The sequence below is a fragment of the Nicotiana tomentosiformis genome, chromosome 11 (genome assembly GCF_000390325.3).
Source record: "Nicotiana tomentosiformis chromosome 11, ASM39032v3, whole genome shotgun sequence".
Classification (NCBI taxonomy): Eukaryota; Viridiplantae; Streptophyta; class Magnoliopsida; order Solanales; family Solanaceae; genus Nicotiana; species Nicotiana tomentosiformis.
This window is the reverse complement of record NC_090822.1, coordinates 102910719-102926884: the sequence shown is the minus strand read 5'-3', so window position 1 is coordinate 102926884 and position 16166 is coordinate 102910719. Positions and strand designations below refer to the sequence as shown.

Below are 16166 nucleotides of genomic sequence, written 5' to 3'. Positions count from 1 at the left end.
GTGGCTACGCTATATAACTTGGGGTTGGGGTTGGGGTTGGCTTTTTAACAGGTCAAACACTTGAAATTTTTGGGGTTGGCTTTTTAACGTAAAAATAGCACGGGCTAGCCAGCTTTCGGATTGATAATTGAAAAATAGTCAGCGTTTGCAAAGTTATGAAAAAATAGCCACTATTTTGCTGCAACACAGAAAGTTCCAACATAATATACTGGAGATTGGTGCACCTGTGTACGAACTTCCAGCATATTATGCGGGACCGATATATTATACTGGAACTCCAGTATATTATGCTGAAAATCCAGAATATTATGCTGGAATATTTTTCGGATTTTGAACAGTATTTTCCTTCAGATTTATCTTTATATGAAAGTGGCTAAATTTCGATTACTTTTGAAATTGTGACTATTTTTCAATGGCCACTTATAAATCTGACTATTTTTGAATTTCTCCCCTTTTTAACAGGTCAAACACGTAATTTTTTTTTTTATTTGATAAACGGTAAGTAAAATTAGAATACCGAAAATTCAACATGGTCATATATTCATGTCGAATTGTATAATTTAAACTGCTAAAAATAATACACATTTATTTATTTAATTATATTTGAATAGTAGTGTTAAGTCTCATGCACATGTCCAACTCATTACTCACGAGTCATGAATTCCAGCTCCAGTGCTAAGTAACTTTGTATTTAAGTATTACTCCTATTACACATTATTTTTTCTAAGACATGCTTTAGTTACAAATTACAATTCATTCTAAATGATTGAGAAGTTCATTCATTTATCCAATTCTGACTACGCATAATTACTGAAATGACAATCAATGTACTACTATTCTTATCAACTCTTTACTTTATTTTCTATTGCTAGGTCTTAATTAGGAGTAATTTCATTTTAGTTAATGGTTTACTCTTTGTCCAACCTAGCTATCCTATATTATAAATTGTATTTACTCTTACTAGAGAAATTATCATCTAATTATAGTTTGATATACAAATTTATCAATTATATATAAATTAATAATAATTGAGTTTCCCTTACGATACATATATATGTCGCTCATCTGACCCACCAACTTGCTTAAACAACTACTGAAGTTGCTTAAACAATTCAAACGATTGTTAAGTTGTTTAAGCAACTCGATCAGTTATTTAAACAATTCAATTAGTTGTTTAAGTAACTCGATCGGCTGTTTAAAGTGGTTTGTGTAAACAACTACATAAGTTATTTAAGCAACTAAATCAGTTATTTAAATAATTTACTTGTTGTTTAATGCAATTATTTTTTGACTTCATTTGTATGTGATTTGCGAGTATTTTTTTTTTTTTTAAAACGTAAGATATTATTGATGCGCGCTAATCACGGATTTTAAAAGGTAACAAAAAGTTAGAAGGAATCTCTTTTGCATGAATGTATATGGTTTGTAAAATAATACAGTAAGTTTTGATCATTAATAAAATATAGTTCTATAAAATAAAATATTTAGCAATATAATATATATATATATATATATATATATATATATATATATATATATATATATATATATATATATATATATATAAAAAAAATATCCCAATAATGAAGTATCAACCAAAGGCCATCAGAGTACGGGCCAACTTGAACTGATGTAAGTTGCCCCAGATTAACAACGGGATCTTTATACAAATAGCCGGTTATATTTATTATTTATTTTTATAGTCATATATATCGATTATATATTGATTATACACAATTATACACATATAATATATAAATTATACTTATACTATATCATTTTTAGTTTAAGTGGTTGGGTGGATAGCTATTTGAATTAATTCTTTATTAACAAACAATCACAAAATTATGGTGGTCTCATATGGCCTGACATGTCTTAAGATATGTTGTAAAGCGTAAGACGTAGTAAGAATAATAATAATAATAATAATAATAATAATAATAATAATAATTTATTATTATTATTATTATTATTATTATTACCTTAGTTTTATTTCATATTACATTCTTTTAATTTTGATTCGCTTAAAAAAGATTTTTTTTTTTTGGAAATAAAGACTTTTCTATATATATATTTGAAATTTATCATATCTCAACATTCCTGTTTTGTTCTTAACGACGTGCTCTTCCGGGAATTGACATCACATGATAAAGACAACAAAATACTAATTATATACTGGTTACTTCACAAGTGGTATATATTAAATTAGAGTTCGTTTGGATTGACTTAAAAAAATATTTTTCATCATAAATGACTTTTAAGTCAAAAAATAATAAGTTTGGATTGTACAACTTATTGCTTTTGACTTGTTTTAAGCAGTTTTTAACTTATTTAAGTATTTTTTAACTTTGTCAAACACTGAAAAAAGATAAAAAAAAAAATTTAAGAACTGATTTTACCAGCTTAAAAGTCAATCCAAACACCCTCTTGCTCCATGTGTTAAAAAAAAATCATCTTAAGTTTAATGTTTATTCAAACATCCTCAAATAAAATAAAAGAAGGCTCAATTATTGCCACACCCCATCATATCCATCTGCTAAACTATAATGTCTTCTGCTTTTTGTAAAGGTAAAAGGCTTGATGTCAATGTTGGCTTACTCATTTGTAATTCGGTACAACTCTGCTCTTATCATATAGTATTAATTATGTAAAATTTGAAAAGAAAAAAAAAAAGAAGAACTCCCCTAAAAGATAAGAATATATTGTTTGATTTCAAATTTTTGAACGGTAAATCGAAGGCGGGCCTTTGTTATGACTAGACAAAATAAATATTCATTCATGCCATAGGCTGTTTTACGCTACAAAAACTCAAAATCTTCCAATGGATTACAAATATATTAATCGTAAAGAATAAAACTACTTTGAATTATTTTAGTCTTCATTTGGTCCCTGCCTTAAAAGAAAAGGGAAATCAAACTTGAAAAAGCTGTCATTAACCTTAATCATGATGGTTTAATTTTCAAAAAAAGATTAATTAAAAAACATAGCAAATTAAAACTTTTAAATTTTTTAGGAATATGTAAGACATTTCAAATTTGTCTGCAAAAAGTATAGAGTCAAACATATGATAAAACAGGACCAGTTTTTCCCTTTTATCTCTAAACACCTGTCAAAAGAAGGAGGTGTGAAATTGAAAAATATGAAAGAAAAAAAAAAAGGTAGGAGCAAATCATTATCTAAAAAAGGAAGCCAGCAGTTTACACTTCTCTCCTACTCTGTCTTGGACCCTAAGGCTTTCATGCAAATATTTGCTGTTTTTAGGTGAAAACTTACTGTCCAATTTGTATAAAAATCTTGTAGGCCAAGCACACAATCTTGTAGCAAAAAGAATATTTCACCAATTCTCTTCAAGACCCTTCAACCAATATTAGTTATCCACTAAATGATTGAATTTGGATGTTACACAACTAAACTGTGGAAGCAGCCACTAATGCTTAAATTATGGTACGTTGTCTACATCATATCCTTGGGGTGCGGTCCGTCGGACCCTACGTAAACGCGGGATGCCTTGTGCATCAGACAACCCTTTTTTTAAACTTTAACAAATATTCCACACAATTATGAATCTTAGTTTAAATCCTTTATGAAAATACAGTGACACAATCAGTTTAATGAGACTTTAGATTGTGATAAAATTTTAAGTTTTTGACCCTCAAAAGGTGAAGTGTGTCACATTACTCTATGACTCAAAAAAGAGTAATTTTTCAGTTTTTTGGAATTATTGAAATGCGTAGTTGTGATTGATTTGGAATTGGAAGTGAATACTAATAAATTTTATATGGCTAATAAATTTTATATGAAAAGCTATAGTAGTTACATGAATTTGCCAATGCACTAAACTATGGAAAACAGTAGTCTAACCAAAACAAGAAAGCTTTCTATAATCTATACTATATTATAGTACTACCTAAAGGAATTAAAGAATAATATAAACATTTCATGCAAACAAATTAGCAGCTTTTCAGGCATTTGTGAAGATAAAACTAGACAAAGAAATTAAAGGAAGTAAAATCTTGTGTTTTATTTAGGGCCCGTTTGGCCGTAAAAAAAATTCCTTTTTTTCGATTTTTTTTCCTTTTTTTTAAAATCAGTGTTTGGCCATAAATTTTTTTATTTTCACTTGAAGATGAATATTGAAATTTTTTGGAAATTTGAAAAACTCCAAAAAACTGTTTTTCAAAATTTTCACTTCAGATCACTCACAAAAATTCAAAAACAACCCAAAATTATATTCATGTCTAAACACAACTCTAATTTTTAAATACTATTTTCACTTGAATTTTTTTCTCTATTTTTTTTCAAATTTTACAATTCTTATGTCCAAAGGCCGAGTTTTTAGTCAAAATTGTCCCTTATCTTTGGGGGTAAGTTTAACTCTGTCCTTTATCTATTGCTCTTAGCACTTATTGTCCTTTAAGTTTGCTAAATTTGAGCAGGTTTAGTCCATTTAACAAAAGACTCAAAGGAAGACCTCAAAACTAACAGTGATTTCACTGAGTCAACTGGGTAAAGAAATTTTCAGTACTCAAATTTTGCAGAACCGATGTAGTGAACCTAAACCTATTTAACGGGTCGGGTTGACCCGGTTCCGGACTGGCCTAGACCGATAGTAAACCGGATCGGTGGAAGGGGGCCGGGTAGGCTGGATTTGGGGGATTAGGGGGTTGGTCCGTATATATTTTCTTACCGGTTAATCGGATCGGTCAAACCCGGTCAATAAAAATTACTGCTGAACCGATTAACCGGCCCGACCCGGTTCAACGACTATTTTTAAAATTTATTTATTTTAATTATGACACTTGTTTCTACAATCTTAAAGGTGACAAAGGGGTGGGCCGGAGGTGGGCCGGGCCGGGCCCTTAGGCCCGGAACGTTCCGATTCAATTTTTCACCAGATGGGCCCGGACCCGTTAAGTCCGGTTATAAAAACTCGGTAACTTGCCAGGATTGGTGACCGACCGGTCACTATTTTTCTCAATCGGGCCGGGTCGGGCCAGTTCACCAGTTCAACAATCATTTTTATTGATCGAGTTTAACCGGTAAAAAAATATATACGGACCAACCCCCTACCCCACCAAACCCAGCCCTACCCAGCACCTTTTCACCGGGCCGATCCGGTTTACTATCGGTCTAGGCCGGTCCGGAACCAGGTCAACACGACCCGTTAAACAAGTCTAGGTTCACTATATCAATTCTGCAAAATTTGAGTACCGAAAGTTTATTTACCTAGTTGACTCAGTGAAATTATTATTAGTTTTTGGGTCTCCCTTTGGGTCTTTTGTTAAATAGACTAAACCTGCTCAAATTTAGCAAAGTTAAAGGATAATAAGTGCTCAGGACAATAGTTAAAGGACAAAGTTAAACTTACCCACAAACATAAGGGACAATTTTGGCTAAAAAATCTCCAAAGGCCTACTTAGAACAATCTTTTAGAGGGCATTGTGGTAATATCACTTGAAGCAAGATTTGTTATAAAGAAAGCAAGATGTTTGGGTAGCTTTAAAGCCCAACCTTGGTGATAAGCATCTCACAATAGTAGAAAACAAAGCAGAAAGCCAGAAGGCAAATATTCCATTCCAAAGCATAAATAGGCTTAAGGAGAAACAAAGAGAAGGACTTTAAAAAAATCCAAGGAAATCAATGACTACTCCTAAGCAAATGGAGCAACAACAGCAACAAGTTGTAAAGATGAAGAACTCAGGGATCATAAGCTACAGTGGGAGTCCAATGATCGACGACAGAGAAGAAGAAATGACAAGATCAGCATTATCTGCATTTCGCGCAAAAGAAGAAGAGATTGAAAAGAAGAGAAAAGAAGTATCTGATAAAGTTCAAGCTCAATTAGGTCGCGTTGAGGAAGAAACTAAGCGTTTAGCTGAAATTCGCGAGGTAACATTTACAAAATGATCTAAATTCCTGCTATAACACCTAGTCATGTTACTCAACTTGTAAAACCATTTTTTTTTTTTTTTTTTTATTTTTTCTCCTTTTAATTAGTACTAGTAGAGATACTTGTCGTAACTGGTAAAGTTGACTGCATATGACCAGGAGTTTATGAGTTCGAGCTGTTGCATCTTCCATAAAACCGAGTCAATCCACAACAATTATGATATTCAACTTGTAAAACCAGATTTTTTTTTTGCATTGTTTCTCCGTTTCATTAGTAGGTGAAGGGGAGTCATGAAGTACCGATAAAGTTGTTGCCATGACCAGGAGGTTAGGGGTTCGAACTATGTAAATAGTCTCTCACAGAAATACAAATAAAGCTGCATGCAATATCCCTTGTGGTCCAATCTTTCACGTGACCCCGCGTATAGTTGGAGCTCCTTTAGTAGTACTATGTGTCTATATTACAATATGTTTATTGTTATATTAATGTTTTCTTGACAGTAGACTCTTTTTTTTTGCTTTTTCCATGGAAAATTTGGTAGAAGCTTGAATCATTTGTTGATCCGGCTGGGAAGGAAGTTACAATTGTGAGGAAGAAGATTGACTTAGTCAACCGTGAATTAAAGCCGTTGGGACAGAGCTGCCAGAGAAAGGTTAGCATTAGACTATACCTTTTTTTTAACTTTAGGAAAATTAACTATAGTTACTTTACTAAAAGACAAGGGGACAGACAGACAACAGTTGGTTATAGCCGTTGGTATACTAAAAAAGTCTTTGGATTCTATTTTTTTTACAGGATCCATAAGACTTACTCTTTCTCTCTCACATACACACAATATTCAAAACTGATAATTTAAAGTCTCCGGTAACCCTTCAATATTATCTGCCTCTAAATTGACCACCAATATTGTTGTATTATTAAGTATTTGAGAAAAGTTAGGAGGAAACATTTACTTGTTAGGCTTACCTAGAGACAAAGGCGAATTCCGGATCTTAAGCCGGTAGTTCAGAATGAGTTTAATTTTATACATTTTAATATCTTTTTATTGTGCATATGTATGCGTAATTCGAGTCGAAAGTAGCATAGGCCTCTGCCTGAACATTCAATGGTTTTAAGGCTTCAATCGTGAATGATTGAATTTTTTTTAATGTGGGGTTGGTGTCTGAAATAGTAAAATGAATTTAATAACTGAATCATGGAATTATAATCTTTATTCTCAGGAAAAAGAATACAAGGAAGCTCTTGATGCATTCAATGCAAAAAGCAAGGAAAAAGCTCAGCTTCTTACCAAATTAATGGAGGTAATTAGCTTTAGTTTCTTGTCTCTTTAAACTAACACTATCATATTTCTAAGTGTATATGTTTGTATTTTTGTAGTTTTAATATATTTCCCTTTTTTCTTGTGAACAATGGACAGTTGGTAAGTGAAAGTGAAAAATTGAGGATGAAGAAACTGGAGGAGCTGAACAAACATATAGAATCCCTGCGCTAAGCCATGCTAATACTACTCTTTAACCAAGAATTCCCTGCATTTAATTAAAATTGTCACATTGGACTTTTAGTTTGTTACATTTCATGTTTGTTACTTTTGAATCTCATTGGTTTTGTTAATTTTTTTTGGTTTTAAGTTTGACAAGTCAGGTCTAATTAACATCCGTAAAAAGATCATGATGTTTGTATTTCTTTGAATTCAGATGTAAATTGTGGAGTTGTGTCTTTTGTATGATCGTATTATATGACTATATTAAACTGATATTTTTCATTTCTCTTCATAGTATTTAGCTTTCTGTTAATGTGCCATCATTAATATATATATATATTGATGATAAAATTCTGGCAATCTACTCTTCTTTTTTGTTGGTTTCTTGCACTCAAATATAGTATTTATCTTTCTGTTAGTGTAACCATAGCCAAACTGCAAATATAGAAAGATCATAAGCAAAGCCTAAGAGCACATAAATAGATAAAAGCAGGCACTTCATCTTTATTGCAAGTTAACTCTTACAGAAGAAAAATAAACAAATACATAAGACATGCGTGTGCCAACTAGTGATATTGTTTGCTTTGGGCTTAGGCTTGCACGCAAAGCGCATCTATGGTGTCTAAGGCTTGTGTCCTTATACCTTGCATCTTTTTCGTATTTTGTCGATGTGGGAACTCCAAGAATCATAAGCCTCAGTTGCTGATCTCCAACCACAATGACTCACAAAGCCTCCAATACTTGAATGTCTTAGTATCTTAGTGTGATAATATCTCACAAAACTTGAAGATTTCTCTATGCATCTAAGTAGCCTATCTTTGTTGTGATGCCATTTGAAAAATTGGGCATAAATTGGACAAACTTCGAAAAGGAAATTACATATCAGGATTGATTGCAAAGTGCACCATATAATTTGGAGTTCCTATCATAAGCAATGCCTATGCAGTATATCCCCTTGAAGGGGAGTTTTTGCGTAACTCGTAAAATTGTTGCCTATCATAAGCAATGCCTATGCAGTATATCATAAGCAATGCCTATGCAGTATATCCCCTTGAAGGGGAGTTTTTGCGTAACTCGTAAAATTGTTGCCTTGTGATCAGGAGGTCACGGGTTCGAGCCGTAGAAATAGTCTTTCGCAGAAATACAAGATAAGACTACGTACAATAGACCCTTGTGGTTTGCCCTTCCTCGGACCCCGCGCATAGAGGGGCTAAGTGCGTCGGGCTACCTTTTTGCCCTGCTAAAGTAGATTAAAAGACACTAATTTAAAAATTCTATAATTTGTCTTTGCATACTATTAATTTGGGAGCAATCTATGAACCCTAATTGATGGAGGAGAATTGGGGAAGAGAGCATTGAGAGAGAAATATTTCATGAAAGAAAATGATTTCATTTCAGTTAAGTTGTTTGAAAAGTATATGTACATATATATAAAAAATACTAATGACTACCAGCCCACTAACTTGCTAACAAACTATTTAACCACCTAACTAACTTTAATAATCTAGAATATTCCTACACATCCACACAACTATTATGTCACTGACATTCTTATTACTCCCCCTCAAGCTAGGTGGTGCAAAATTGTTTAGCACTCCTAGCTTGCTTACAAGATGTTCATGTTGTGGCCTTGCTAACCCCTTCGTTAAAATGTCTGCTTCTTGATCCTTGGTGCCCACATGCTTTGTTTTGATCAACCGTTGCTGAATTTTTTGCCTGATGAAATGGCAATCTATCTCTATATACTTTGTTCTTTCGTGGAACACTGGGTTGGCTGCAATCTGCAGTGCTGCTTTGCTATCACTATATATTTCGAATGGCAGTTCCACATTAGTCCTAAGTTCTTTCAAAAGTGCTGTCAACCAAACTACCTCTAAGACTACACTTGCCATGCTTCTGTATTCAGCTTCAACTGAACTTTTAGATATTGTGTTCCGCTTCTTCGATTTCCAAGAAAGTAGTGACTCTCCATACTTTACTATAAAACCTGATAGTGATTTCCTTGTGTTGGGACACGATGCCCAATCTGCATCACAATATACACCCAATCTATTGTTGTTGTTACTGCTCAATAAAATGCCCATGCCTGGTTCTCTTTTAATATAACTTACTACTCTCAAGGATGCTTTCCAATGAGACTTCTTGGGACTCTTCAAAAATTGGGTAAGTGTCTACACTAAGAAGGCTATATCAGGTCTGGTGAGTGTTAGGTATAGCAGCTTACCAACTGTAACGACTCGGCCGGTCGTTTTGAGTATCACAGTCCCGTTTTCTCATTTACTACTCAATTTGTGCTTTATAGCTGCTGTATGACTTATCCGGTTAGTTGGTTCGGGTCCGAAAGGATTTCGTAGTGAAATGAGACACTTAGTCTCATAATTAAAAACTTAAGTTGGAAAAGTTGATCGGATATTCACTTATGTGTAAACGACCTCGGAATTGAATTCTGATGATTCCAGTAGCTCCGTGTGGTGATTTTGGACTTAGGAGCATGTCAGAAAAATTATTTGGAGGTCCGTAGTAGAATTAGGCTTGAAATGCCGAAAGTTCAAATTTTGGGAAGTTTGACTGGGGGTTGACTTTTTGATATCGGGGTCGAAATCCGATTATGAAAATTTTAATAGGTCCATTATGTCATTTATGACTTGTGTGCAAAATTTGAGGTCAATCGGACGTGATTTGATAGGTTTCGGCGTTGTTTGTGGAAACTTAAAATTTCAAAGTTTATTAGGCTTGAATTTGGGTATGATTTGTGTTTTTAGTGTTGTTGGATATGATTTGAAGATACGACTAAGTTTGTATGATGTTTTAGGACTTGTTGGTATATTTGGTTGAGGTCCTGGAGGCCTCGGGTGAGTTTCGGACGGCTAACGGATCAATTTTGGACTTGGCATTTCAGGTGAAGAATGTTGGTTTTTCTGTCACTGGTTTCCTTATATGTGATCGCATGAGAAGGTCCGCAATCGCATAGGCTTCTCTGGGCAGAGGTGGAATTGTTCTATGCGATCGCGCGAAGGCAACCGCGATCGCATAGGCTTGTTGAGATAGTGACGATTTTTGTTCTTCGCGATCGCGTAGTTGTGGAAGTCTGTTATTCGCGAACGCGTAACGAAGGCCGCGTTCGCGTAAAGGAAATGGGCAGAAATGGAAATCACGCATTTATGCTTCGCGATTGCGTGGTTAGGTCCGCGATCGCGTGGTTAGGTCTGCGATCGCGTAGGTCTTTGATGTTGTGCATTGCGATCGTGTGGGAAAGTCCGCGATCGCGTAGAGTTAGAGTTAAATCTAGGCTGTGGCAAACTGTTCTTCGCGATCGCGTAGAGCAAATGGCTGGGCAGAGAGTTTAAGTTCTCAAATTCGTCCCATTTTCCATTTTTGACGGATTGGAGCTCGGGAAGAGGCGATTTTTGGGAGATTTTCAGAGAAAATAATGGGGTAAGTGTTCTTAACTCAATATTTGTTAAATTACCCGAATCCATGGGTGTTTTTAACATTTAATTGGTGAATTAAATTGGAAAATTGTGAAAACCCCTCTTGGTTTAATTTGGAGATTTGAGGGTCGAGTTGATATCGGATTTGAGTAAAATTTATATGGTTGGACTCGTGGTAGAATGGGCGTTAATATTTCGTAACTTTTGTCGGGTTCCGAGATGTGGATCCCACAGTTGATTTTTGGGGATTAATTTCAGATTTTTTTGAAAATATTAGTATTTTGATATGGAATTAATTCCTATAATTTTTGTGGGCTGAATCAAAATAATTTTGACTAGATTCGAGCCGTTTGGAAGTTGATACGCGCATAATAGAATTTCTGGAGCATTGTTTAACTTGCTCGACATTGAATTTGGCTTGTTCGTGGTACGTAACTCTTCTAATCTTGGAGCTGAGGGTATGAACCCTGAATATATGTATTATGTGAATTGTTGGGAGGTGACTGACGGGCGTGCGGGCGTGCACTATAGAAATTATGACATAATTGTTTATGTGAAATTTTATAGTTAAATAATTTTGGCGTTTTCCATGCGGTTTTATGTGTTAAAAAAATTGAGCTGAAAAGCATATTAAAAAAAAAATCATGTTGAGGCTAGGTGCCAGTATTATTGGGACCCATAGAGGTCATATTGCTGTGAATTATTTGTTTTAAATTGAAAATTCATACTCAGTCATATTCATGTTATTACATATCATACCACAGTCTCTGTTGTTAATTATTGATACATCATATCATTATTTTTGGGCTATTTTCATGATATTGTGAGCCAATGAGAGAGAGACAGGAGAGATTGATGACTGAGTGAGGCCGAGGGCCTGATAGTGAGGATAATTATGGGATCGGGATGCACGTCGCAGCAGTCCAGATTGGCTTATTATAGCACGTGAGTTGTCCGTGCAGCACGTGAGTTGTCCGTGCGGATCCTTATATTATACTATAGCTCGTGAGTTGGAGTTGCAACACGTGAGTTGGCCGTGCAGATCTAGATATTTTTATTATAGCACGTGAGTTGGCCGTGCAACACGTGAATTGTCCATGCTGATCCTTATATTATACTATAGCACGTGAGTTGGCAGTGCAACACGTGAGTTGGCCGTGCGGATCCAGATATTATTATAGCACGTGAGTTGTCCGTGCAACACGTGAGTTGGCCGTACAGATTATAGCGCTTGGGCTGAAGGAGCCCCTCCGGAGTCTGTACATACCCCCAGTGAGCGCATGTACCTACTGAGTGCGAGTGCCGAGTGCGAGTGCTGAGCGATTGGAAGGACTGAGTGACTGGGAGGACTCAGTGAAATGATACTCTAGGTATATGCATATGATTTTATCACTGAGTTGCATCGCATTGACATGCACACATGACATACATGCATATAGATGTATTTTTCTCATGGTGTACATTATCACATCATTCATGATTTCTCACACATGTTGACAGATGGGCATAGTGATGCATTTATTTTTACAGGGGTTATTTCGGAAGAAAATGAAATATCTCATTTATTATTGAAAGGATTTTGGGGAAAATTATTACTTTCAAACTTATTCATATTTTTGGCAACTTCGGTAAACGATTTTGGGTTTCACTGATGTACTTGAAAGGAAGAACTATTTTTTTTTGGAAATTATGATTTAGCTGAGCATTTTCCTCTGAATTTCTTCTTGTATTGTTTGCTTTACGTTGTGATGGACTGTGGTGGACTATTGGTTTTGGACCAACCTTGGTAAAAGCTCGTCACTGCTTTCAACCTAAGGTTAGGTTTGTTACTTACTCAGTATATTAGGTCGGTTGTACTGATACTACACTTCTGCATATTGTGTGCAGATATTGGCTGTTGTTGTTACTGCACTCGATGGTTGCCGGATTTGAAGATGTACCTGCGTTCCTATTGTAGCTGTCTCTTGTTTATAGTAGCCTTAGATTCATAAAACTCTGTTTATGTAGTTTTCAAATAGATGATGTAATTATTTTATACTAGTTTTGTATACTCTATTCTTAGAAGCTCATGATTTGTACTACCAGTTCTTAGGAAAAAGTATTGGTCTTATCTATTTTTTTTTTAATTAATTACCTTATTAATTTCATTAGAATTGGATGTTGGGTCGTGACAAGGTGGTATCGGAGCTCTAGGTTCATAGATTCTACAAGTAATGAGCAAGTGTCTAGTAGAGTCTTGTGGATCGGTATGATGACGTCCATACTTATCTTCGAGAGGCTACATGGCATTTAGGATATATACTTCTCATCTTTCTTTCCTTATCGTGCGGGATTGATTCAGCTTGAGACATAACTCTTTGAATTCCTTCCACGTATTCGTATGCGCACATGAGTGCTCAGTATCTACTATGTATCGCCGGCTTGTGATTTCAGGGATGATGTGTGAGATCTATATTTTGTGTTTTGGTGATGGGCCAGTCTGGAGGACTTGAGGCCATGGTTAGACCACAGTTTAATCTCGGTAGCTTCAGTTGTAACTTGTACAATTGGACTCATATGTTCGGTAATGACCCTACAATTAAAATTGTGGCTCGATGAGCGGTGGAATGGCGGTATGATGGGTATGATGTGACCGGGGGATGTGTTAAGACGATTTGAACATGACGAGAAGTGTTTCCTTGAAATGTAAAGGAAAGGCCATTGGGTTCTTGATTTTCAATTTGATGTGATGTACAGTCACGAGTATGAATATTTTGAAGGATCTTTCACGTTGTTAAGTTTTGGGACAAACTAAATTCTCATGTCTGGTTAATAGATTTTGACTTGGAAAGATTAAGTGATCTCATAGTAATTGTAACTGCGAAAGGTTATAACGAGATACTAATTTAAGGTTAAGCAAGTGGGTTATCCCCTGTAAAGTAATCTACGTAGGTGTATTCCTTATGATATGAGTAGAGAGTTTCTCTTCTGCCGACAGGGCGTATGTGTTGGGATTTGAATTTGAATTTGGTTGAGAAAGTTGACCTGAGTGTTAAGATAATGAATGCGAGTCTAGCGGATGATTTAGGTATTTTTATGGTTGGCGTTGTATGAGTTTGAGAAGAATTTTTGTTATACTTGCTACGGTATTATGACAATAATAGAGTATGAGTATTGTGAATTATGGAGTGTTTTAATCTATGGCTTTGAGCCAAGTGGGAGAGTCTGCTATTGACAATTTGATTTCATGGTTACGTGTTAAATTTTAATTTTGGTCTGAGGCATACTTGTGGGTCAGTTATGGCTTGTAGTGGTGGAGTTCGAGAATGACTTGAGTAAGGAAATTTCTGGATATAGGTTATATTACGCTTTATGAGTATATAAAAATTATGGGATGCGTGAGTTGTTATCTGTGAGTGATGTAGTGCGCACGGAGTATGAATTTGATTGGTGATCTTAAGACCGGATTACCTCTTTGAGTGATGCTGTGCTAATGGGGCACGTGTCTTTCAGCCCATTTAGGCGGTGTAATTTGGATTTGAACAAAGTGGGCGACTCTCGAGAAAGTTCCAATAGGTCCGAGGTTTACATATAGCAATTGAGAATTCCTCCGGACTTGTGTATGGATAAAAATCTGAGATTTGCATTTGATAGTGCCTGGACTTGCGGATATTCTGTATGACTATAGATTCTACATTTTAGTGTAAGAAAGGTAAGAAGAACAATTTCAAATTCACTTAAGGTATTCTCAGAGTGAGTGTTACAGTTGTGGTATTTTTGAAGGTGCTTAAGAAGAATACATCTGCTTATGGGCCGTAGGGCGCTGTGGTTCTATGCTAAGGTTTGTGGGGTGAGTTGTGGCTAAAGATCGTGGTATTTTAGCAAGGAGAAGTATCAATTTGAAGGCAAATTTGGAAGGGACTCGGAGAAATAGGATAACTGGGTAGTAGACTGGACCAGTATGGCAATGGTAGGATCGGTCCTTTGGGTAATTATGACGTGGTAAGACTTTACAGGTGTTTTGGTGGCAATATTTTTGGGTTTGGTAACCTGCATTGATTATGTGCAAATGGATTCCAAAGCATTCTCGAGTATTTCTACTACGGTTTGAAATGGGTATTTTCCTACCGTCTTGAGGAGCAGGTTGAGTATTGTAATTTTCTACCGGATGTGATCAAATAGGAGGCTTCTGGCTGATCGGATATGTATTTTACTTGTGACTCAAAATGATTATGAGGTTCTTATATTTTTCAAATGATGGCATGATAGATTCGGTGTGTTGTGTGGGATTAAGGTTGGCGTGTGCAAAGTCACGATTTAGCTTTGAAAGGGAGGTCATAAATTTTTAGAGGGGATGAACAGTTTTCGATGTTTAGATGAATGCTATCACTATTTAGTATTGCGTGAGTATAGTATACATTTCAGAAGGCGCACTATGCTTTGAATTATGGATATTTTATAGGTACTGCGGCATTTTTCTGGTTGATCGACTGCTGATTTTAAGACATTGCTATGTGGCAAGAAGGAATGGGAGAAATATTCCTCGTGGGATGATTGTGTATGAGAGATGTGTTAGACATTCAGGTGGTGGAGATGGAATCAGAAATGATGATTCGTGTGTTCTATGTATTTGGAGCAGATTTATTTTTCATGGTTGCGGGCTGTGAAGTCGTGGCCAAAGCTAGCCAGATAATGGTATGTATTATGACTCCGTCGTTGTGAATTTTTGGAGGGTTATTTATTTACTATGGGTGACCAAAGTTGATTTGGGGGTCCATTGGTAGGTCCAATTAAGATGTGTATTCTACACTGAGCCAGAATGGTTGGCTCTATACTGCTATTGTTGAGGGATGTTCCATTCGGTTGATGTTGAACTTATTCGTGATCTAAAATGATCTGTGAGTTACTCCTTTATGCTACGAGGAGTTGTGATTCATTGGTTATGTGCACACATGGTGCGGTTCTATTGAGGGCCTTATGGCTGAATTTGAACGAGATGAGCATTTGGGTATTGCATGATTGATTGCGTATTGGTTATATTCTTTCAGGTTTTGTGTGGCATTATGTTATTTGCCTCTCCGTGGTTATTAATTTTGAACAGGGTGGCTCGGGGTATATAATATGGACCAACATTTGGATGGGGTCACGCATTGCAGCGGAGTTATGTTAAGGTATGAACCTTGTGTTAGAATCGGGTGATGGTTCTATGGTGTATGATGAATTTTCAGCATTTCGTTGTGGCGGTACTTGTTAATCTGGTGAGGCAGTTCTCTCATTTGATTCACTTTCCATGACTGAGTACATTTGAATTGTTGCGTATCGGTGCACGGATGGCACGGGTTGTGGCTCTGAGTTATATTGGTACGGCATGTCTGTGGTATAGTTG

The 16166-nt window shown here is 35.6% G+C and overlaps 1 protein-coding gene across 1 annotated transcript; it reads left to right on the top strand.

Moving 5' to 3' along the window:
- Positions 1–5516: 5516 nt before the first annotated feature.
- Positions 5517–7652, top strand: LOC104087837 (uncharacterized). Its single transcript, XM_033653881.2, has 4 exons — positions 5517–5889; positions 6432–6542; positions 7111–7191; positions 7308–7652. Exons 1-4 carry the CDS (start codon positions 5641–5643, stop codon positions 7380–7382), a joined length of 516 nt encoding a protein of 171 aa, XP_033509772.1. The 5' UTR covers positions 5517–5640; the 3' UTR covers positions 7383–7652.
- The last annotated feature ends 8514 nt before the right edge of the window (positions 7653–16166 follow it).